This window comes from Eumetopias jubatus, unplaced genomic scaffold (genome assembly GCF_037043125.1).
Source record: "Eumetopias jubatus isolate StellerSeaLion01/CBP00866 unplaced genomic scaffold, mEumJub1_p1.0 scaffold_15, whole genome shotgun sequence".
NCBI classification, from domain to species: Eukaryota; Metazoa; Chordata; class Mammalia; order Carnivora; family Otariidae; genus Eumetopias; species Eumetopias jubatus.
In genome coordinates, this window is record NW_028274821.1 from 41,301,647 (window position 1) to 41,325,194 (window position 23,548).

A 23,548-nucleotide genomic window follows, 5' to 3' on the forward strand; every position below is an offset into this window, starting at 1 on the left:
TGGACAAACAGGAAGTGCAAAAGGGTGGAGGAGACCAGGAGTGTCTTCATGGCAGAGTGAGCATGTTAGCCTTGAAGGATACATATGGTTTAGATTTGTGAAAATGCCCTTTCTCTTCAGCCTCTCTTACTGAGAGAGGGTTTCTGTCACTAGCGTCTATGCACTTGCCTGAAGAAGAATCACTTGCCATTCTGATCCTTGGGTGAAAATGATGCTGGTTTTCTTGTATCTGGCCTTACTTATTAAAGACTAAGATGGCATCATCATTTAATGTGCAATAATATAATTATGAAATCATCTTTGGTGGTAATTTGCCTTTTTCTCCAACAATTTTAATAAAGCAACCTAAAATATGTTCTAATTACCCTTCTTTATAAAGCTTAGGACTCCTGGACTCACTATATGGCAACCTTTCTCGTTTATAAAGTGGTAAATTACTTCACAACATGACTGGGACATTTCGTTGAAAAAACTGGACTCTTTTTTGCACCTTTTGTTTAGTGAGATCCTAAATAAAAGGTTTAGATCAATACACACAAAATGCAGAAAGTAATGCACTAGTAGAACATTTTGAAATGGATTAGAATACCTTAAACTAAAAGCTCCTATTTTTTTTTTTACGAGTTGCAGCCCAACCTGACAGAAGCTTGACTGTCTACAAGATAAATGCACTTTTCCACAAGAAAGCAAAATAAATATGGCTATTTTTAAAAATCACATGACTCTTAAAGCCAGCTCTGCCTGTAACACAGGGGCTCTGTCTCTGTTACTCTTCAACAGCTTCTGTAAGGAGTGCACAGGTAAAAAGCATGATTACTTTCAGAGAAGAGCAAGGGACAATTTCCCGGCGGCCTAATTATTTCAGAAACTCCAACCCTAGGTGGATACAAGACAACAGAGGTAGGTATAGAAAGAGTCATCTGCAGAGTTCTTCCTCTCTCTCATAATTACTGACGTGCTCTCCAGAGCACCCCAAGCGTCCAGGGAAAGGGAAGGGTACAAGCTGGCTCTTAAACTTCTTCGCAAAGTGACTCTCATGTACCATTAGGAGTCAGTAGACAATTCAAGTCAAATAAAGATTTTTGCCTTTAGAATTTGATAATTTCCAGTGACAAATAAGGCTAGATAATGGCTTCAGAACAGATAATATTGGCTTTGGTAAATGGTCAGAAAAAAGATGGCAAACATAACAATAATACGAATGGGACCTACTTACTGAGGGACTAGTGTGTGCCTGACCATCTGGATCATCATGGTTACACCTTAAGGATCTGATACACATTTTGCAGATAAGGAAATGAAAGAGAAGTATAGAGAGAAATAACTTTTCCAAGACCCTACAACCAGGAAATGGCAATACCCAAGTCCCTCTTAATTCCAAAGCCTGTGTTCATCCATTTAATCAAGATTTGCTGTGCCTATGTCTGAATTAAATAATCATATATAAAGAATAGAATTGTTTTAAAAGATTATATGCTGAGGGGAAGGGAGCAAGATGGCGGAGGAGTAGGAGACCTGGATTTCGTCTGGTCTCAGGAATTGAGCTGGATAGGGATCAAACCATTCTGAACACCTACGAACTCAACAGGAGAGCGAAGAAAAGAATAGCAACACACTCTGAACAGAGAAGCGACCACTTTCTGGAAGGTAGGACGTGCGGAGAAGTGAATCCGAGGCGATATACGGGAGAATAGATGGTGGGGGGGCGGGTCTCCGTCGGCCGCTTCTGGCAAGTGATAGAGCCGCGGAGCACAAAATCGGAACTTTTAGAAGTCGGCTCCGCTGAGGGACGTCGCCCCAGTGGCTAAGCGGGGGTGGAACCCTCACGGGACAGTGTGGTCTCAGGACCCTCGGGGTCACAGAAAGACCGGGGGTGCCTGAGTGCGGCAGAGCTCCCAGGTATCAGAGCGGGAAAGCCAGCTGCAGAGACGGAGCCAAGGAGCGGGCTCTCAGTTCAGGGTTGCCATAAAATGTAATCGGTGACAGTGGGGCCACTGCTCCTCCAGCAGGGACCCAACAAGCGGCAGATCCGGGGAGACTGCCCTTCCTCCCCGGGGAGGAGCAGCGCGGGAACGCACCACAGGGATCTGCTGGGTGTGGAGACTCCAGACGGGGTCGGGTGCCAGAGATAGAAACGCTCGGTCACAGGCCGGGTGAGCACGGAGTGCGGCCGGAGACCAGGGAGACGAGAGTGATTGACTGCTTTTCTCTGGGGGCGCACTGTGGAGTGGGGCCCCGAGTTCTCGGCTCCTCCGGGCAGACATTGGGAGGCCGCCATTTTCACTGTCGTCCTCCCAAGCTGTACAGAAAGCTTGCAGGGAACAAAAGCTCCCGAGAGCAAACCCGAGCAGATTACTTAGCCCAGACCAGCAAGGGCGGGGCAATTCCGCCTCCAGCAAGGACATTTGGGAACCACGGCTACAGGCCCCTTCCCCAGAAGATCAGCACGAACAGCCAGCCAAGCCCAAGTTTACCGATCAATGAGAACAGGAGAACTCCAGCGCTAGGGGAATACTGCACATAGAATTCATGACTTTTTTACCATGATTCATTAGTCTTTCAAAGTTAATTCTTTTTTAACTTCTTAAAAAAATTTTTCTTTTCCCCATTTTCAACCAACATCTTATCAATCCCTTTCTAAAGAAAAAATTTATTTTTCATTTTTAGAGTCATATTCTATCCCTTCATAGTAGTTACCCTTATTTTGGGCATATATATCTAAGTTGTTCGCTCTTTAAAATTTTGAGATACAGTTTCTCCTAACATATCAAAATATACCCTAAATCTCTAGTGTATGGCTTTGTTCTAGTCTCCTGCCTGATCACATTCTCTCCCCTTTTTTTTTCTTTCTTTCTTTTTCTTTTAATCCTCTTCTTTCTTTTTTCAAACAACTTCTTATCAATTCCTTTTTTAAAATGTTTTATAATTTTCATCTTTACAATCATATTACATCCCTTCATCATATCTACCCTTATTTTGTACATATATAAGTCTTTCTTTCTTTAAAATTTTGGGAGGCACTTTCTCCTAACAGACCAAAATACACCCAAAATCTAGTGTGTGGCACTGATCTATGCACCAACCTGATCATATTTGATCATATTCTGTTTTTCTTGTTTTGTTCTGTTTTTGTTTGTTTTTATCTTTTTCTTTTTTTTTCTCTTTCTTTTTTTTTTTCTCTTTCTTTTTTTTTTTTTTTTTCTCTTTCTTTTTTCTTTCTTTCCCTTTCTTTTCCCCTGGTGTCAGGTCTTTTCTGATTTCTTTAGAGTATATGTTCTTGGGATGTTGTTAACCTGTTAGCATTTTGTTCTCTCATTCATCTAGTCTCCTCTGGACAATATGACAAGATGAAAAAAATCATCTCAACAAAAAGAATAAGAGGTAGTACCATCTGCCAGGGACCTACTCAATACGGACATTAGTATGATGTTGGACCTAGAGTTCAGAATCATGATTTTAAAGATACTAGCTGGGCTTGAAAAAAGCACAGAAGTCATTAGAGAAACCCTTTCTGGAGAAATAAAAGAACTAAAATCTAACCAAGTCGAAATCAAAAAAGCTATTCATGAGGTACAATCAAAACTGGGGGCACTGACTGCTAGGATAAATGAGGCAGAAGAGAGAATCAGTGATATAGAAGACCAAATGATGGAAAATAAAGAAGCTGAGAAAAAGAGAGATAAACAACTACAGGATCACGAGGGCAGAATTTGAGAGATAAGCGATACCATAAGATGAAACATTAGAATAATTGGGATCCCAGAAGAAGAAAGAGAGAGAGGGGCAGAAGGTATATTGGAGCAAATCACAGCAGAGAACTTCCCTAATTTGGGGAAGGAAACAGGCATCAAAATCCAGGAGGCACAGAGAACCCCTCTCAAAATCAACAAAAATAGGTCAACACCCCAACATCTAATAGTAAAACTTACGAGTCTCAGAGACACAGAGAAAATCTTGAAAGCAGCTCGGGAGAAGAGATATGTAACCTATAATGGTAGAAACATTAGACTGGCAACAGACCTATCCACAGAGACCTGGCAGGCCAGAAAGGACTGGGAGGATATATTGAGAGCACTAAACGAGAAAAATATGCAGCCAAGAATACTATATCCAGCTAGGCTGTCATTGAAAATAGAAGGAGAGATAAAAAGCTTCCAGGACAATCAAAAACTAAAGGAATTTGCAAACACGAAACCAGCCCTACAAGAAATATTAAAAGGGGTCCTCTAAGCAAAAAGAGAGCCTAAAAGCAGCATAGACCAGAAAGGAACACAGAAAGTATACAGTAACAGTCACCTTACAGGTAATACAATGGCACTAAATTCATATCTTTCAATAGTTACCCTGAATGTAAATGGGCTAAATGCCCCAGGCAAAAGACACAGGCTATCAGACTGGATTAAAACACAAGACCCATCGATATGCTGTCTGCAAGAGACTCATTTTAGACCCAAAGACACCCCACACCCCACCATTGAAAGTGAAGGGGTGGAAAACCATTTACCATGCTAATGGACACCAAAAGAAAGCTGGGGTGGCAATCCTTATATCAGACAAATTAGATTTTAAAACAAAGACTGTAATAAGAGATGAGGAAGGACACTATATCCTACTTAAAGGGTCTATGCAACAAGAAGATCTAACAATTGTAAATATCTATGCCCCTAACATGGGAGCAGCCAATTATATAAGGCAATTAATAACAAAAGCAAAGAAACACATTGACAACAATACAATAATCGTGGGGGACTTTAACACCCCCCTGACTGAAATGGACAGATCATCTAAGCAAAAGATCAACAAGGAAATAAAGACTTTAAATGACACCCTGGACCAAATGGACTTCACAGACATATTCAGAACATTCCATCCCAAAGCAACGGAATACACATTCTTCTCTAGTGCCCACGGAACATTCTCCAGAATGGATCACATCCTAGGTCACAAATCAGGTCTCAACCGGTACCAAAAGATTGGGATTATTCCCTGAATATTTTCAGACCACAATGCTTTGAAACTAGAACTTAATCACAAGAGGAAAGTCGGAAAGAACTCAAATACATGGAGGCTAAAGAGCATCCTACTAAAGAATGAATGGGTCAACCAGGAAATTAAAGAAGAATTAAAAAAATTCATGGAAACAAGTGAAAATGAAAACACAACTGTTCAAAATCTTTGGGATGCAGCAAAGGCAGTCCTAAGAGGAAAGTATAAAGCAATACAAGGCTTTCTCAAGAAACAAGAAAGGTCTCAAATACACAATCTAACCCTACACCTAAAGAAGCTAGAGGAAAAACAGCAAATAAAGCCTAAACCCAGGCAAGAGAAGAGAAATAATAAAGATCAAAGCAGAAATCAATGAAATAGAAACCAAAAGAACAGTAGAACAGATCAACAAAACTAGGAGCTGGTTCTTTGAAAGAATTAACAAGATTGATAAACCCTGGCCAGACTGATCAAAAAGAAAAATGACCCAAATCCACAAAACCATGAATGAAAGAGGAGAGATCACAACCAACACCAAAAAAATACAAACAATTATAAGAACATATTATGAGCAACTATATGCCAGCAAATTACATAACCTGGAAGAAATGGATGCATTCCTAGAGATGTATCCACTACCAAAACTGAACCAGAAAGAAATAGAAACCTGAACAGACCTATAACCACAAAGGAAATTAAAGCAGTCATCAAAAATCTCCCAACCAACAAAAGCCCAGGACCAGATGGCTTCCCAGGGGAATTCTACCAAACATTTCAAGAATTAATACCTATTCTTCTGAAACTGTTCCAAAAAATAGAAATGGAAGGAAAACTTCCAAACTCGTTTTATGAGGCCACCATTACCTTGATCCCAAAAGCAGACAAAGACCCCATCAAAAAGGAGAATTACAGACCAATATCCTTGGTGAACATGGATGCAAAAATTCTCACCAAAATACTAAACAATAGGATCCAACAGTACATTAAAAGGATTATTCACCATGACCAAGTGGGATTTATCCCTGGGCTGCAAGGTTGGTTCAACATCTGCAAATCAATCAACGTGATACAATACATTAACAAAAGAAAGAATAAGAATCATATCATCCTCTCAATAGATGCAGAAAAAGCATTTGACAAAGTACAGCTCCTTTCTTGATCAAAACTCTTCAGAGTGTAGGGATAGAGGGTACACACCTCAATATCATAAAAGCCATCTATGAAAAACCTAGAGGGAATATCATTCTCAATGGGGAAAAACTGAGAGCTTTCCCCCTAAGGTCAGGAACAAGGCAGGGATGTCTACTATCACCACTGCTATTGAACAGAGTATTAGAAGTCCTAGCCACAGCAATCAGACAACAAAAAGAAATCAAAGGCATCCAAATCGGCAAAGAGGAAGTCAAACTCTCACTCTTTGCAGATGATATGATACTTTATGTGGAAAACCCAAAAGACTCCACCCCAAAACTGCTAGAACTCATACAGGAATTCAGTAAAGTGGCAGGATATAAAATCAATGCACAGAAATCAGTGGCATTCCTATACACCAACAACAAGACAGAAGAGAGAGAAATGAAGGAGTCGATCCCATTTACAATTGCACCGAAAACCATAAGATACCTAGGAATAAATCTAACCAAAGAGGCAAAGGATCTGTACTCAGAAAACTATAAAATACTCATGAAAGAAATTGAGGAAGACACAAAGAAATGGAAAAACGTTCCATGCTCATGGATTGGAAGAACAAATATTGTGAAGATGTCAATGCTACCTAGAGCAATCTACACATTCAATGCAATCCCCATCAAAATACCATCCACTTTTTTCAAAGAAATGGAACCAGAAAAGACCTCAAATAGCCAGAGGAATGTTGAAAAAGAAAAGCAAAGCTGGCGACATCACAATTCCGGACTTCAAGCTCTATTACAAAGCTGTCATCATCAAGACAGTATGGTACTGGCACAAAAACAGACACCTAGATCAATGGAACAGAATAGAGAGCCCAGAAATGGACCCTCAACTCTATGGTCAACTCATCTTTGACAAAGCAGGAAAGAACGTCCAATGGAAAAAAAGACAGTCTCTTCAACAAATGGTGTTGGGAAAATTGGACAGCCACATGCGGAAGAATGAAACTGAACCATTTCCTTACACCACACACAAAAACAGACTCAAAATGGCTGAAAGACCTAAATGTGAGACAGGAGTCCATCAAAATCCTAAAGGAGAACACAGGCAGCAACCTCCTCGACCTCAGCTGCAGCAACTTCTTCCTAGAAACATCGTCAAAGGCAAGGGAAGCAAGGGCAAAAATGAACTACTGGGATTTCATCAAGATAAAAACCTTTTGCACAGCAAAAGAAACAGTCCACAAAACCAAAAGACAACCGACAGAATGGGAGAAAATATTTGTAAATGAGATATCAGATAAAGGGCTAGTATCCAAAATCTATAAAGAACTTATCAAACTCAACACCCAAAGAACAAATAATCCAATCAGGAAATGGGCAGAAGGCATGAATGACATTTTTCCAAAGATATCCAAATGGCCAACAGACACATGAAAAATTGCTCAACATCTCTCGGCATCAGGGAAATCCAAATCAAAACCTCAGTGAGATACCCCCTCACACCAGTCAGAATGGCTAAAATTAACAAGTCAGGAGATGACAGATGTTGGCAGGGATGCGGAGAAAGGGGAACCCCCCTACACTGTTGGCAGGAATGCAAGCTGGTGCACCCACTCTGGAAAACAGGATGGAGGTTCCCCAAAAAGTTGAAAATAGAGCTACCATACGATCCAGCAATTGCACTATGGGGTATTTACCCCAAAGATACAAATGTAGGGATCCGAAGGGGTACGTGCACCCTGATGTTTATAGCAGCAATGTCCACAATAGCCAAACTGTGGAAAGCGCCAAGATGTCCATCGACAGATGAATGGATAAAGAAGAGGTGGTATATATACACAATGGAATATTATGCAGCCATCAAAAGGAATGAGATCTTGCCATTTGTAATGACGTGCATGGAACTGGAGGGTGTTATGCTGAGTGAAATAAGTCAATCAGAGAAAGACATGTATCATATGACCTCACTGATATGAGGAATTCTTAATCTCAGGAAACAAACTGAGGGTTGCTGGAGTGGTGGGGGGTGGGAGGGATGGGGTGGCTGGGTGATAGATAGTGGGGAGGGTATGTGCTATGGTGAGTGCTGTGAATTGTGCAAAACTGCTGAATCACAGATCTGTACCTCTGAAACAAATAATGCAATATATGTTAAGAAAAAAAAAGAAGAAGCAGGAGGGGAAGAATGAAGGGGGGTAAATCGGAGGGGGAGATGAACCATGAGAGACGATGGACTCTGAAAATCAAACTGAGGGTTCTAGAGGGGAGGGGGGGATGGGTTAGCCTGGTGATGGGTATTAAAGAGCGCACATTCTGCGTAGAGCACTGGGTGTTATGCACAAACAATGAATCATGGAACACTACATCAAAAACTAATGATGTAATGTATGGTGATTAACATAACAATAAAAAAATTTAAAGAAAATAAAAGATTATATGCTGATGTGAAAAGGTTTTCAAAATACATAATTAGGTTTTTTTAAGAAGTGGAGAGTAGGAGGTATAATATGATCCCTGATTTATAAGTAAATACAGCAAAATTGCATATATATAACATATATATACACACACATACATACAAACACACATCACTGGCATGTGCACAAATTATTTTTGAGGAAATACTAAAAAAAATCAATGGGCAGTGGCTATAGGTAGAGGCTGTTTAAGAGGGAGACTGTCATATTTCATATTTAATTATGTATGTTTCTTAATATTCTAACTTGTATAACTACATATTTTTATTACTATATTTTTAAAGACAACAGGTGTTATCTGAGGAGAGATATTTATGGCCATTTTAACTATCTATCTGAATTTTTAAATAAAACTAACAAACATTATCATATAAAAATAGTTCTAAAACTACATAAAAAGAATGATTCAAATTGTATTTTTTTCATTTCATCTATCTTTATAAATAGCTATATAAAGAAGCGCCTGGGTGGCTCAGTCGGTTAAGTGTCCAACTCTTGGTTTCGGCTCAGGTCATGATCTCGGGGTAGTGAGATCGAGCCCCCCATCAGGCTCTGTACTCAGCTCAGAGTCTGCCTGAGGATTCTCTCTCTGCCTCTCCCTCTGCCCCCCTGCTCATGTGCTCTCTCCCAAAATAAATAAATCTTTTAAAAATCTATATAAAAAGATGCCTTAATATATATGAATTAAGAGTCCTTGTCATTATAGCATAGGTTAAGAGGGCATGCTATGGAATCAAAGTGCCTGGGTGCAAATCCCCAATGTACCATTCCCTATGTGCCACCTATTTCCAAGCTCTGTGATGTTGAGCCACTCAGTTAACCTCTCTGTGCCTCATTTTTTCAGTTACTAAAAGGCAATAATAATAATACCATCACCCTAAAAGCCTTGTAAGCCTTCACATGAGCACATGTAAAGGACTCAAAATACTACCTACAGCCTAGTAAGCACTCCATCCTATATCTATGCAACTATAATTGCAATCATGCAAGTCTCTACGTTTACAATTATAATCATTACCATCATTATTAGAATATTTTTCAAGTAATTGCATTCTATAATATAGGTTACTGTTCTCCCCATTCCTTATCAACTTAGTGTATTAAGTGCACCTGGACCAATGTAAATGAACTAGGTGAAAATAAAATCAGAAAATGATTAAAAAAAAAGAAATTGAAAATTCCGTTATCTTTCTTACAGTAATATTCTGCACTACAAAGTCAGGAGCTTCATCATTCGTGGGGTTGATGATAACGTAAAATGGTATCTCCAAGGAGCGTCGCTTCCCATCTGTGACATACACCATGAACTGGTCAGCTGTTGGTTCCATCCTCAGATGCTTGGCCTGCACATAGTTAATATGCAAAGCCTTCATGTCTTTCCACCGGAACGAAGCTAGAGCACACCAACATGGAGCAGGTAAATAAGAAAAACATTTTTTTTCCAAGCTACTGGTTCTTAATCCTTAACCCAATAGCTTATTTCTCAGAAAAGCAAATAAGAGATCATGGCAGTTGACCTAAGAATCAGCTATCAGGGGTTGCTATAATGTCTGTCAGCCATCAACATAAAAACAGATATCCATAAATCATAAGGAAGGATTACAGTTTGCAGAGAACAGAAGGGGGATAACTGCTAACCAGAATGTGTAGGGACTTCATGACTGTTCTTTATATAGTTGGAATAAAGGTAAGAGAGACCTTCCCTTGATTAAAACTACTGCTCCCATATAAATAGTTCTTGGCATGCTTGAGTAAGAAAGAGACTATCTCTTTCATCTTTGTATGAAAACAAGAGTCAGTCAACCATCTGCCTACTTGACGTACACATCAAACGACTGGTTGGATTGAATGGAATTAGCTGACCTGCTGTTTTGGTATTCTGACATTGCCCTAAATCAAAAGAGAAAAATGCTCTATGTTGAGCATTAAGTCACAAGCCAAACTGCGTACCTTTAATGCAATAAATCTTCTCCCCCCAGCTTTATTGAGATATAACTGACATATAGCATTGTAAGTTTAAGATTTAGTTAACACATTACCCACCTCACGTGATTACCATTTTGTAGTCTTTATAGTGAGAACATTAAAATTCTACTCTCAAATCAACTTTCAAGTATACAGTATAGCATTAATTATAGTCACCATGCTGTACCTTAGCTTCCTGGAAATTATTCATCTTATAACTAAAAGTTTGTACCCTTCAACCAGCAACTCTCCATTTCTCCCACCCTTCAGCCCCTGGTAACCACTATTCTACTCTGTTTCTATCAGTTCAATGGTCTTAGATTCCACATATAAGTGAGATCATACAGTATTTGTCTTTCCCTAATGTATTTCATTTAGCATAATGCCGTCAAGGTCCATATATGTTGTTGCAAATGGCAGGATTTCCTTCTTGTCATGGCTGAATAATATTCTGTTATGTATTTACATCACATTTTCTTTATCCATTCATCCATCAGTGGACACTTAGGTTGTTTCCATGTGTTGGCTATTGTGAATAACGGTGCAATGAACATGGGAGTATCGATATTTCTTTGATATCCTGTTTTCATTTCCTTTGGATATATACCCAGAAGTGGGATTGCTGGATCACATGGTAGTTCTATTTTTAATTTTTTGAAGAACGTCCATAGTGGCTGTGCCAATTTACATACCCACCAACAGTGCACAATGTTATCTTTTCTTCGCATCCTCGCCAGCATTTGTTACTCTTGTCTTTTTGATAAGAGCTGTTCTAACAGATGGGAGGTGATACATCTTTGTGGTTTAGACTGGCATTTCCCTGATGATGAGTGATGTTGAGCACCTTTTCACATACCTGTTTGCCATTTGTTTGTCTTCTTTGGAGAAATGTTTATTCAAGTCTTCTGCCCATTTTTAAATCAGATTATTTGGGCTCCTTTGCTATTAAGCTGTAAGAGTACCTTATACATTTTAGGTATTAATCCCTTATCAGAAATGTGGTTTACAAATATTTTCTCCTATTCCACAGTTGCCTTTCCATTTTGTTGATTGTTTCTTTTGCTCTGTAGAAGTTTTTTAGTCTGATATGGTCTTACTTACTTCATTGATTTTTGCACTTGTTGCCTTTGCTTTTGGTGTCAAATCAAAAAAAACACTGACAAGAAGAATGTCAAGGAGTTTACCACCTATGTCTTCTTGTAGTTTTATGATCTTGGGTTTTACATTCAAGTCTTTAATCTATTTTGAGTTCATTTTTTTGCATGGTGTAAGATAATGGTGCATTTTCATTCTTTTGCCTATGGCTGTCCAGTTTTCCCAACACCATTTATTGTCCTTTTCCCATTGTATATTCTTGGCTCCTTTGTCATAAATTAAATGACCATATATGAGTGGACTTACTTCTGAGCTCTCTATACTGTTCTATGGAGCTACATGCCTGTTTTTATGCCAACACCAGTTTTAATTACTATAGCTTTGTAATATAATTTGAAATCAGAAAACATGACGACTCCAGCTTTGTTCTTTCTCAAGATTGCTTTGGCAACTCAAGGTTCCATAGAAATTTTAGGACTGATTTTTCTATTTCTGTGAAAAATGTCATTTGAATTCTGATAGTGATTACCTTGAATGGGTAGTATGGCTTTGGGTAGTATGGACATTTTAACAACATTAACACTTTTCAATTAGCAATAATCGCGCCTCAGATAAACCTCATTGGCCACGATACTGCCACTGCGCAAAGCTACAACATTAACACTTTTGATTCACGAATATATCTTTCCATTTGTTTGTGTCTTTTTCAATTTCTTCCATCAAGATTTCAAGTCTATGTCTTCCAGTTTTTGGTGTATAAATCTTTCACTTCCCTTGGTTAAACTTATTCTTAAGTATTTTATTGTTTTTGATGCTATTGTAAATGAAATAATTTTATTTCTTTTTCCGGTAGTTCATCATTGATGTACAGAAATACAACTGATCTTTTTATGTTCATTTGGTATCCTAAAACTACTTAATTTGCTGACTTGTTCTAACAGTTTTTTGGTGAAACCTTTAAAAAATTTTTACATATAACATCATCCCCAAACAGAGCCAATTTTACTTCTTCCTTTTATTTTTATGTCTTTTATTTCTTTTCCTTGCCTAATTACTCTGGCTGGGACTTTCAATACTATGTTGAATAGGAATGGAAGGAGTGGGCACACTTGTTTTGGTCCTTATCTTAGAGAGTAAGTTTTTAACTTTTCACTGTTGAGTATGATGCTAGTTGTGAATTCGTCATATATGGCTTTTATTATGTCAAGATACATTATTTCTATACCCAATTTGTTGAGAGTTTTTATCATAAAACATTGTTGAATTTTGTCAAAAGCTTTTTTAATATCTGTAGAGATGATCATAGAATTTTTGTCTTTTCTATCAATATGGTGTATCACATTTATTGACTGGCATATGTTGACCATCCTTGCATCCCAGGTATAATTTCCTTTTGATCATGGTGTATGATTCTTTTAATGTGCTACTGAATTCAGTTTGTTAATATTTTGTGGGGAATTTTTGCATCTATATTCTTCAGGGATATTGGTCTGTGGTTTTTTGTTGTTTTTTTTTTTCATAGTATCCTTACCTGGCTTTGGTATCAGGGTAATTCTGGTCTTATAAAATGAGTTTGGGAGTTTTCCTCTTTTCTTCTTTAAAAATTTGATAGAACCTGTAAAGACATCTGGTCCTGGGCTTTTCTTTGTTAGAGGTTTTGAATTACTGATTAAATCTCCTTACTTATTATTGGTCTATTCAGGGTTTCTAGTTCATGATTCAGACCTGGTAGATTGTATGATTCTAGGAATTTATCCATTTCTTTTAGGTTGTCTAGTTGGTTGATGTATAATTGTTCATAGTAGTCTCTTATGATCCTCTGTATACCTGTGATATCAGTTGTATTATCTCTTCTTTCATTTCAAGTTTTATTTATTTAAGTCCTCTCTTTTTCATGGTAAGTCTAGGTGAAGGTATGCCAATGTTGTTTATCCTTTTGAAAGACCATGTCCTAGTTTCATCAATCTTTTCTACTGTTTTTCCAATCTCAATTTCACTTATTTTTACTGTGATCTTTCTTGCCTCCTTCTTTCTGCTAACTTTGGGCTTATTTTCTTAATTTTTCTAGTTCCTTGAGTTATAAAGTTAGGTTGTTTATTTGAGATCTTTTTTTTCTTTTTTAATGGAAGCATTTGTCACTATAAGCTTCCCTCTTAGCCTTGCTTTTGCTGCATCTTAGATATTTTGGTATGTGTTTCCATTTTTGTTTCAAGATTTTATTTATTTTCTTACAGTTTTATTAAGAAATAATTGACATACATCACTGTGTAAATTTAAGGTGTAGAGCATGATGGTCTGATTTACATATATTGTGAACTGATTACAATAGGTTCAGCTAACATCCATCTTCTCATATAGATATGATTTAAAAAAGAAAGAAAAAAAAGGAAAAGAAATTTTCCTGTGATAAGAATTCAGGATTTTTAAAAATTTCATCTTTGACCCACTGGTTGCTCAGGAGTATCTTAAATTACACACATGTGTGAATTTTCTACTTTTCCTTCTGTTACTGATTTTAATTTCATACCATTGTGGTCAGAAAAGATAGTTGGTATGATTTCACTCTTAAAATTTGCTAAGACTTGTTTTGTGATGTATCATATGATCTATCCTGGAGAAGGTTCCACACATACTTGAGAAAAATGTGTATTCTGCTTTTGTTGGATGGAATGTACTGTATATGTCTACTGGGTTCATTTGGTCTAATATACAATTTAAGTCCACTGTTCCCTTGTTGATTTTTCTGGCAGATGATCTATCCACTGTTGAGAGTGGAATACTGAAGTCTCCTACTATGATTGCATTGTTGTCATTACTTCCTTCAGATCTGTTAGCATATGCTTAATATTTTAAGGTGCTCCAATTTGTATGCATATAATTTTACAATTGTTATATTCTCTTGATGAATTGACCCCTTTATCATTTTACAGTAACCTATGTGTCTTGTTATAGTTTTGACATAAAGTCCATTTTATCTGTTATAAGTACCCCTTCTCTCTTTTGGTTTCCATTTGCATGAAATATTTTTTTTCATACCTTCATTTTGAGCCTATGTGTGTCCTTGAAGCTGACATTAGTCTCTTGTAGGCAGCGTGTAGCTGGGTCTTGTTTTTTTCTATCCAATCAGTCATTCTATTAATTCAATTAATCTTAAACCTTTAAACTGGATATGCCCCAAAAGATGCTTAAAGAATCATCTAGTTCATTTATTTCTAAGGTGTTGTCTTTGAATAAATAAATAAAGTGTTGCATTTGAATAATTTTGATTTGGGTGTCTGTTTTTGTTTCAGTTGTTACTGCCTGAAACACAAGGGCTACTTAAATATCTGAGATACATTTTGGTTCCAAAATTTAAAGTCATCACCTTCAACATTTCAGGCTCTCTCTGTTACATCCATGATACACATCCTAATCTTTTCTGCCAATGTCTACTAAAAGTGCTAAAAGATTAAGAGAAGGAGATCTATAAGCTCCCACCAGATTTATTCTATCACAGTATTCTGTGTTGCTCTGAAGGTCTTTTAAAACATTCTTTCTTCCATATTTATTCTTACAGTTTTGATAAGTGAAATTTCCATTTAGTTTGAAGTAAACTCCCATATGTGGGGCAATTCAAAATAGAAAATTAAAATGAAAAACAATAATATTCAAAAGTATTCACTATAATAATAATTCCTTGAGTGTACGTAGTGCTTTGAACCTTTCTGAAGTTCCTACTCAGTCATTAAGCATGATCTGGCCGGTCGGATCCATAGACCTAGGCAAGTTATCACCGATCAGGAAGCCATGACTCACCTATGCTTATGCCCATATTGCTTTTTTCAAAACCTGCAGAAGGAAGCGTGTTCTCAAGGTAGCCAAACTGGGGAGGAGAAACCAAAACAAATTCCAAGTCGTCTGCTGCAGTGTCAGGGTCAGTGGCAGACAAATGGTTAATGGTAACGGCTGCAGAGAAACCCTCATCTACCACGAACATGGTACCTGCATGCAAACAACAACGCACTTATGACTTAGGGTGAAATCCTCTAATCAGAATAGCGAAGACAAAAGGGAGTGATTGCAATTCCAATTCAGAGAAGCCGCGCATATGCAAATATACTTCCATGGGAGATGTTCATTTCCTTTGGCATAATTTCTCCTTACAGTGAAAATATTCAGGGGTAATGGGTGGAATTTAATTTGACTTGTGGAATTATATTTTTTTTCTTGTACAAGCAAGCCAGACAATAATGGAAAGACAGCAGAAATACTAAATGCTCTAGCACAGCCCTTTAGTCATTCTCAAGGAACTCTGATTTCCCTTGTGTCTCTATAGAAGTGACAAATGAAAATAAGAATTGCCAAACTGTTTTAATGATAAGCCACTAAATGTAGTTTATGTACTCTTCAAGATCAGTTGTTACCTCTGTTTGTCAGAGCGTTAATTGCCTGCGAGCTATTATGAATTGCTCATAACGAACATTTTTTCATGCCTTGGTGCTTAATTATTCTGCAGGGATAATGCTTCCTTTCCAGAACATTGCTTGGGAGATAGTTTGCAAATTACAATAACATCCATACATATGCTTGTATTTTTTTTTTCTAAGAGACAGAACATATACATAATGCCTTTTAAGCTATGACTTTCTAAAAAGCAAATAAGGTTAAAGGTATATAAATGGTCTCTGGTATTTTCATTCTGCTCTAATAGAAATTATTATGGATAAAATAAATTACTCTCTCTCCAGCAGGCTAATGATATTTTCCCACGTGAAATAAAACCAGAATATTTGAGGATTCCAGTGTTGTCCTCATCCCAACACACACACACTCACTCACTTGCAAACACACTTGCATTCTCTCTCCATACAGAATTACCCACATTTTTAAACAAATAAATTCTTTTGCCTTGTAATCTTTTATAAATATGGAGTTTTCCATAAGTTGTGTGGAGGCAATTCTCGCAGGCAATTCTGCATGGTAGTTTTCCATTTTAACTATAATTCAAGTGCATTATTTCACTAAACCACAGGTATGACAAGAGATGAGATAAGGGAACTATAATAGAAAAAAACATGGTCACCTATTGCAATTGAAGGTGATTGGTTGTCCACTGGATGTACCGTGATATTGAGGTCATACACTGGAAAGGACTCATGAAGAGGAACAGATGGATGAGGCCCATTGTAGCAACAGCCATTCACAGAAGGGCCAGCTTCTCCATCCGAAACCACCAATGTAATGGCATCAAAACAAGGCACCAGGCCAATCTCACCACCTGGAAGACACAACTATAGCTGAAACCTGACTTTTTAAAAGTAGAGGATACTAAGATGAAATCTACCTACACCTCTTCTATAAGCAAGAGTGGCGAGGAAAGGATCTTAGGTGGCTAACATGTAAAACTCAGTTTTATCACTATGAAAGGAAACAGTCATGAAAATAACGAAAAAATGCTTGCCCGTCTGTTGCCTCTGGTGAAATCCTTGACAGCCATCTCTCACCACATGGAGGGGCAAAAGGGGCTAACGAGGGTCTGACAGTTCACAAATGAACAAGGGAGAGGCACAAAGCTTGACTAGTGATGGTTTCATTCTTCCTGCCTAATTGTTTAGTGTTAGGACCAACCTCAGGGAGAGCAGAAGGCACCCTTGTCCTTCCAACTGCATTGTCTTCCCATTTACATTAACTACCTTAAATGAACAACCATCAACCACACCACCACAGTGAGGAGAAACAGAAGAAGCTGGGAAGGTGAAATAGAAAGACAAGCCACATTTTTGTCATTCGTTTCAATATTTTCCTCATTATATAATAGCCAACATTAGCAAGATAGCAACAGGACATAGGGAAAAAGTGGCATTTATTTTTGTTCTCCTTTTACTCTTTAGGGCTATGCATATGGGATTTAATATGGCCCCAACTGAAGCAGTGAGAGGAAGAAGGGGAAAAAATGTCAGATTAGACAGTTTATCAGCAAACTGGCCGATCTGCTCTTGGGTTACTAACAGCACGGAGGTAGGTCGACTATCCAGAGGACATAAAAGTTCTGCAGATGTGCTTTTGGTAATTCTCATGCATCATCTTGAAAGCACCAAGAGGGCAGCTATTTTGTTTGAGTTTTCATGAGATGAGAGCACAAAAGATCAGGGAAGTCATCTCTTTTCACAAGACACGTTGGTCAAATCTACACAGTACTGTGCTTGGCATTATTCTACCCACTTAATGACAAGGAAAATCAAGAGATGATATTACTGAGCAGTCAAATGATTGAAGAATGAGAAAACTGGGCTCATAGGAAAAAATAAAGTTGACGTGGAGAGAATTAGAATTAATAATCAGCCTTTAACTTTAGGAGCAGTAAAAAATAAGATGCTTCTTATCTATTCATATTTATAAAAAATAAATTGGCATAAAGCTCATTTATTCCTCATTCACTAATATATATTATTTAATGGCTTCTATGTGATCATTAATGTTCTGGGTGCTCCAGCAGAGAATCAGGCAGACATTATGAAAGCGTCAAAAGACAGTTCAAAAGAATGTCAAATGCCAAAAGACCTATTATGTGTCAGGCACTGACACAATCTAATGGTCAAGAAATAAACGCAGTTTGGTTATAGAATATCACAGGTGTATGTATGTACTAAGACAAACCATATGAAACTGCCACCGTTAAGTCATTATTTTACCAGTTAAATGGAAAATTCATGTATCTCAGCCTGAATATGTACAAGGGGCTGAGGGTGAAGAAAGATGAAAGTTTTGGTGGACAGGGACATGGGGGCAGGGCACACATGGCAGAGAGAGTCAGAGAAGTCTTTCCAGATGTCTCTGCTTGCTTTACACTGAGCATTAAATGATGAGTAGTTTACCAGGCAGATGAGGCAGAGAACTGGGTTGGAAGAAGGAGGACCTGCGGGGAGAGGGAGCCAAGAAGAGAAGTGGAAAAATCATTCCAGGAAGAGTAGACAGCTTTTTTAAAGAAAAAAGAAAAAAAAAAAAGCAAACATAGTATCTTCGGTAACTATAGTTTTAATATAATGGAAGCGTTACATTTACAGAAAAGCTGGAAAACCAGGCTGAACATCTAGTCACAAAAAAGCCTACAACATGGGCAGAGAATTCTCTACCTTGAATGGAGCATGGTCTAAGGATATGATTTATACTTAAAACTGTTAACCACAGCATTGTTTTACAAACTTTTTTTGAATGACTTCATGCTTAATGTTGGGAGAAGAGCAGGTTAATAATGTCATTTTACATCATAAAACATTATTTGATTTTTAAAACTTACATTTACAATAACTTCATAACATTTAATAACGAATCAACATTTTAGCTGATAATCTCAATGAAAAAAGTAATCAACAAAACTGCACATACAACATGATCGGCAACTATGTAAAAAATTATGATTAGAAGAAGGAATACAGGGGCACCTGGGTGGCTCAGTCAGTTAAGCATCTGCCTTCGGCTCAGGTCATGATCCTGGAGTCCCGGGATCAAGCCCCACGTTGGGCTCCCTGCCCAGCAGGGAGTCTGCTTGTTCCTCTCCCTTTTCTCTCCACAACCCCCCACCTCGTGTTCTCTCTCTCTCTCTCCCTCCCTCACTCTCTCAAATAAATAAATAAATAAATAGATAAATAAATCTTTTTTTAAAAAAGGAAGAAAAAGTACTGCAATACTGAAATGTTAAGAGTGATCATTTTTGAGAGGTAAGTAGGTGATTTTTCAAGATTTCTTTATGCTTTCCACACTTCCCAAGTTTTTTTCTTTTTTGAAATGGGCAGGTAGTATTATTTGTATCATCATGGAAAGCAACTAAAATAATGGTGACAAAATTATCCTCAGGTGGCCTTTATAATCAACAGACAGAGGCAAGAACAGAGCCATTGAAACTTCGGGTCTTGTAGTACTGTGACTCTTTATACTCTCTCCCACACAGTGCTAAAGAACTACCAATTGAGTCATTGGGAGAATGTTACCAGGAAACATATCATTCAAATAACAAACCATCTTTCGAATTGGCAGTGTTTCTGCTAATTTAGTAACACAACAACAACAATAAAATACCCAACTATCTGAAGTAATTTGCTTCGTGTCCTATTAGGTCTTATGAAAAAAAAAATGAGTTCACACTTCCTCACGTGGCTATCACACCAAAGGGATTTATAAGGATGTACACCTGTTGTTTAGCACTTGGAGCAAGGCACTGGCAGAGAAGACAGCTTCATCTCACCCCTAATGTATCTATGCTGCATTAGCCCACCACAGATGTTAAAATTATGTAAAAACCCACAGACCAATAGTCATTGGGCTGTGGCCCCTTTTCTGCTAGTCTACCTGAGATCTATTGCGGAAATCAAAATGAAGCACCTAGATGTGGACTCTTGAGGGGCATCGAGCAGGTGGACTCTGCTCCCCAGGTCAGGAAAATAAGCAGTGAAACCCTTCCTAAGACTAAACACACTTAAGAAGATAAGGAGATACCATTTTTCAAAAAAAAGATGTCCGGCGGAGCGATTAAAATGTGGCCTACTAACTAATTGACCATAAAACAACTGGTATCCTAATAAATCATCATTTTCCAAAGTACATATAAAAATGCTATTTCACCATACCTCCCCCACCCGTTTCCAAATTCATCCTTCTCTATCTCAATCCCCCACCCTGGGATCCCTCTCCCACTCACTGATGTATCCTCCCTGTGTTCTCAAATAAGAAAGCGATTGGAATTCTGATACCTCCTATTCCCTGCACCCTCACCTGGCCTTCTATACCCCATCCTGCTTGCCACAGAATCTACAGATGAGAGCAGCATATGGATGAGGACACATGAAATTGTAATCGAGTAGCAGTAAAAGGGGGTTAGGGAAGTATACAGTATTATTACTGAGGAAGTGCACTCAAACCAGAGATAAGAAGATGTGCAAGGGGCAATGATCGATGAGGTACTGATATGGGATACTGTCCTCTTTGCATGTGAGGGCGTCCGTCTACCCATTTACATTAAAAGTCCTTCACAGCTGAGTCTGGACTGTACTCCTTTGCAGCCTGCAATGCCCAGTACTCTCTCTTGCAGATAACAGATGTTGAATTAATATTTTCCTTATTCGAACATTTTACAGGGGGAACAAATGCATTTGGGTAACAATATAATGTGATTTCAGAAATGAAAGAATGAAGCTAATAAATAAGCGTTTACTGTATCGCTAATCTGTGTCCACTGCTGACTACTGCTGTGGGCACTACCCAAAACATAAGATATCACCTTTGCTTTTCAGGAACTCAAAAGGCAGACAAGTTACTTCTTAGGAGCTAGCTGGTGATCGAGTAGACTTTTTTTTAATTTTTATTAAGTAATCTGTGCCCAACATGTGGCTCGAACTCATGACCCCAAGAACAAGAGTCGCATGCTCTACCAACTGAGCCAGCCAAGTGCCCCTTAAAATTAATATTATAATTATCGGAGGGTGCTTACTTCAGGCATTTCTGCTATGATGTATGGATCCCAAAGCTGTGATGGTCAAATAAAGTCTTCTTCAAATTGATCAAAAAGGAATGCAGACAACCCAGGGTGAATTAAAGGTCTAAGGCAGAAGCATCAGAAACAAAGCAGCAATAATACATGCTCCTTCGCCATTCTGAAATTCATTACATTACTGAGATCAGAAATCCCTCTAAATATGGTGATTATACTTACAAAAGGGGATACAGACTGCTGCTTCTGCTGCTTCTTTTTTAAAGGAAGCAAGCATTAAGACTGTTCGATTATTCGAGCCCCCAGCAAGGAGCGGGGTTACGACTCTGTGGTGGTGCTTGCATCTGCTCACTCACACTGGTCACTGTGTGGTCACTCACCCGTGTGTTTGTATGTCACAGCCCCTGAGATGACATCTCCCTGAGAGAACTGATCCACTGTGACTCCAGCTTTCCTCACCACACCATGCTGAGGCTCTCGAGCAATCACAAACATCAGCTTCAAGTCATCACTGTCCACATCAGTAGCCAAAATGTATTCAGAGGTGATGACCACCTCTTCGCCCTCTGAGCAATGCATCATGGGGATGAGGTCAGCCTTTAGGATTGGTGGCTCATCATTTACAGGGAATACCTAGGGGAAAAAAAATGCATGTTTTCAAGAAAAAAGAAAGCAATGACAAATTGCCCAACTGGTAAACCATAGCTCATCGTCGGAGTGACAGGCATTTTCGATCTTCCAGACACAAGAAACAATAGCCATGGAATTTGGCCAAGCAGGCTGTATCTTTTCCCCATATGAACCATCTTGTAAGAAATGGCCAACATGAGAGGCATTTGAGGTAGGAATGGAAGAATATGGTTATGGTTTGGGACTCAAAGCTCTCATTTGTTTCTAGAGAGACAAAATATAAATGTAATACAAAGCAGTCTTCACTAAAGTCCCTATCCTCCTTCGTTATATTCACACATATTCCAGAGGAAATCTGGTCCTTGTGGTCTGATGCATTTATATTTACCACATCAGAGTTATTTATATTTCAAATTATTTGGCGATTACAAAGCTTTCATCGACCCTCAACTCCCTGCCACCCAGGAAGTTTCTCCAAACTTAGAATAAGCAGCAGCTTATTTCGAACATTTTGAGTTAACTCTGAAACTCTATAACCATTAAATCAATCCCAGGCTTCAACTTGACAAAACATTTTTCTCTCATTGTCATGAAAATAAAGCTCTAAGTAGAAAGGGGAAAAAAGAGCAATATGGGTCCACTCTGGCTCTCCGAATCTAACAGGATGATGCAGACACTTGAAAAGGCAAGTCTTTTATTGTTTTTTAATTTTTAAAAAAGATTTATTTATTTGAGAAAGAGAGAGAGAGAGCGCAAGCAGGGGGAAGGGCAGAGGTGGTCACACAACAGAGGGAGAGGGAATCCCAAGCTGACTCCACACTGAGCGTGGAGCCCCACTCGGGGCTCAATCTCACGACCCTGAGATCCTGACCAGAGCTGAAATCAAGAGTCAGGGGCTGAACCAACTGAGCCACCCAGGTGCCCCCAAAAGGCAAGTCTTTTAAATCGGAATGAAAGACAATCTGCCTCTGAGGTCCAGTCGCAACTTGGTGTGTGTGCTGCTCGTTTAGTTATCAAGTCCGGCCTGTGGATACTCTCAACCCCACATTTCCTGCCCCCTCGCTTCAGCCACAGGGATCTTTTTAAAATGTGGCTTTCCTAACTCTGGTTTCTCTTCAGATCATGTAAATGTTTCACCTTTTAAAATGTGGCTTTCGTCAAGTCACTGCCTTATGGGGACCTTCAGCGGCTTCCTAGCGCTGCTCCAAGGATGTCTTAGGCCTCGTTTCATGCAATAGGGTGCCTCTGTCTCCCCACTGCCTTTTCACCAGAAGACACTGAGTTCCTCCCACGTCCGATCTTTGCACCGTCTCTGCGTGTTCTCTCTGCCCCGTGGCTCTGTAGGGTCAGCCCTCAGCTCTTGGCTCGGCTACTCTCTCCTTCAGATTACACATGGATTCTTCAGAGAAAACTTCTTTGACAACTCAGACTCATTAGGGACTTCTACCGTTCCTCTCTTTTAGCACCCCATTTATTTGTAGAACACAGGCACATTTTAACTAATCAATTATTTCCGTGAGAATCTATTTAATGTCTGCCTTCATCCCCTGCCTATAATCTCTAACAGAACAGAGACTTTCTTTGTCATGTTCATCATCATATCCCAAGCATCTAGCATAGGAACTGGCCTATAGAAGGCACTTTTTAAATATTTATGGAGTAAATAAATGAATGAAGGTAAATATGTATATACGATCTGAATACCCTGCTATTTAAACAGGCTAACAACTCTACAAAAAATATACATGAAATTATTTTCATATTTTCCTTTAAAGGGTAGAGGGATGGGGTAATAGAAA

General features: G+C 38.6%; 1 protein-coding gene and 1 pseudogene across 4 annotated transcripts in view; both read right to left on the reverse strand.

Moving 5' to 3' along the window:
• FREM1 (FRAS1 related extracellular matrix 1) overlaps positions 1–23,548 on the reverse strand; it is a 176,392-nt gene that overhangs the window by 70,158 nt on the left and 82,686 nt on the right. For all 4 annotated transcript variants that reach the window (XM_088018775.1, XM_028107286.2, XM_028107288.2 and 1 more), the window contains 4 exons: positions 21,500–21,752; positions 16,719–16,913; positions 15,452–15,637; positions 9,793–9,989 (listed from right to left, as the gene is read on the reverse strand). In XM_088018775.1, the coding sequence (XP_087874901.1) occupies positions 9,793–9,989; positions 15,452–15,637; positions 16,719–16,913; positions 21,500–21,752 (831 nt within the window). The remainder of the gene's footprint in view (positions 1–9,792; positions 9,990–15,451; positions 15,638–16,718; positions 16,914–21,499; positions 21,753–23,548) is intronic.
• On the reverse strand, positions 12,229–12,307 carry LOC114212468 (U4 spliceosomal RNA; annotated as a pseudogene).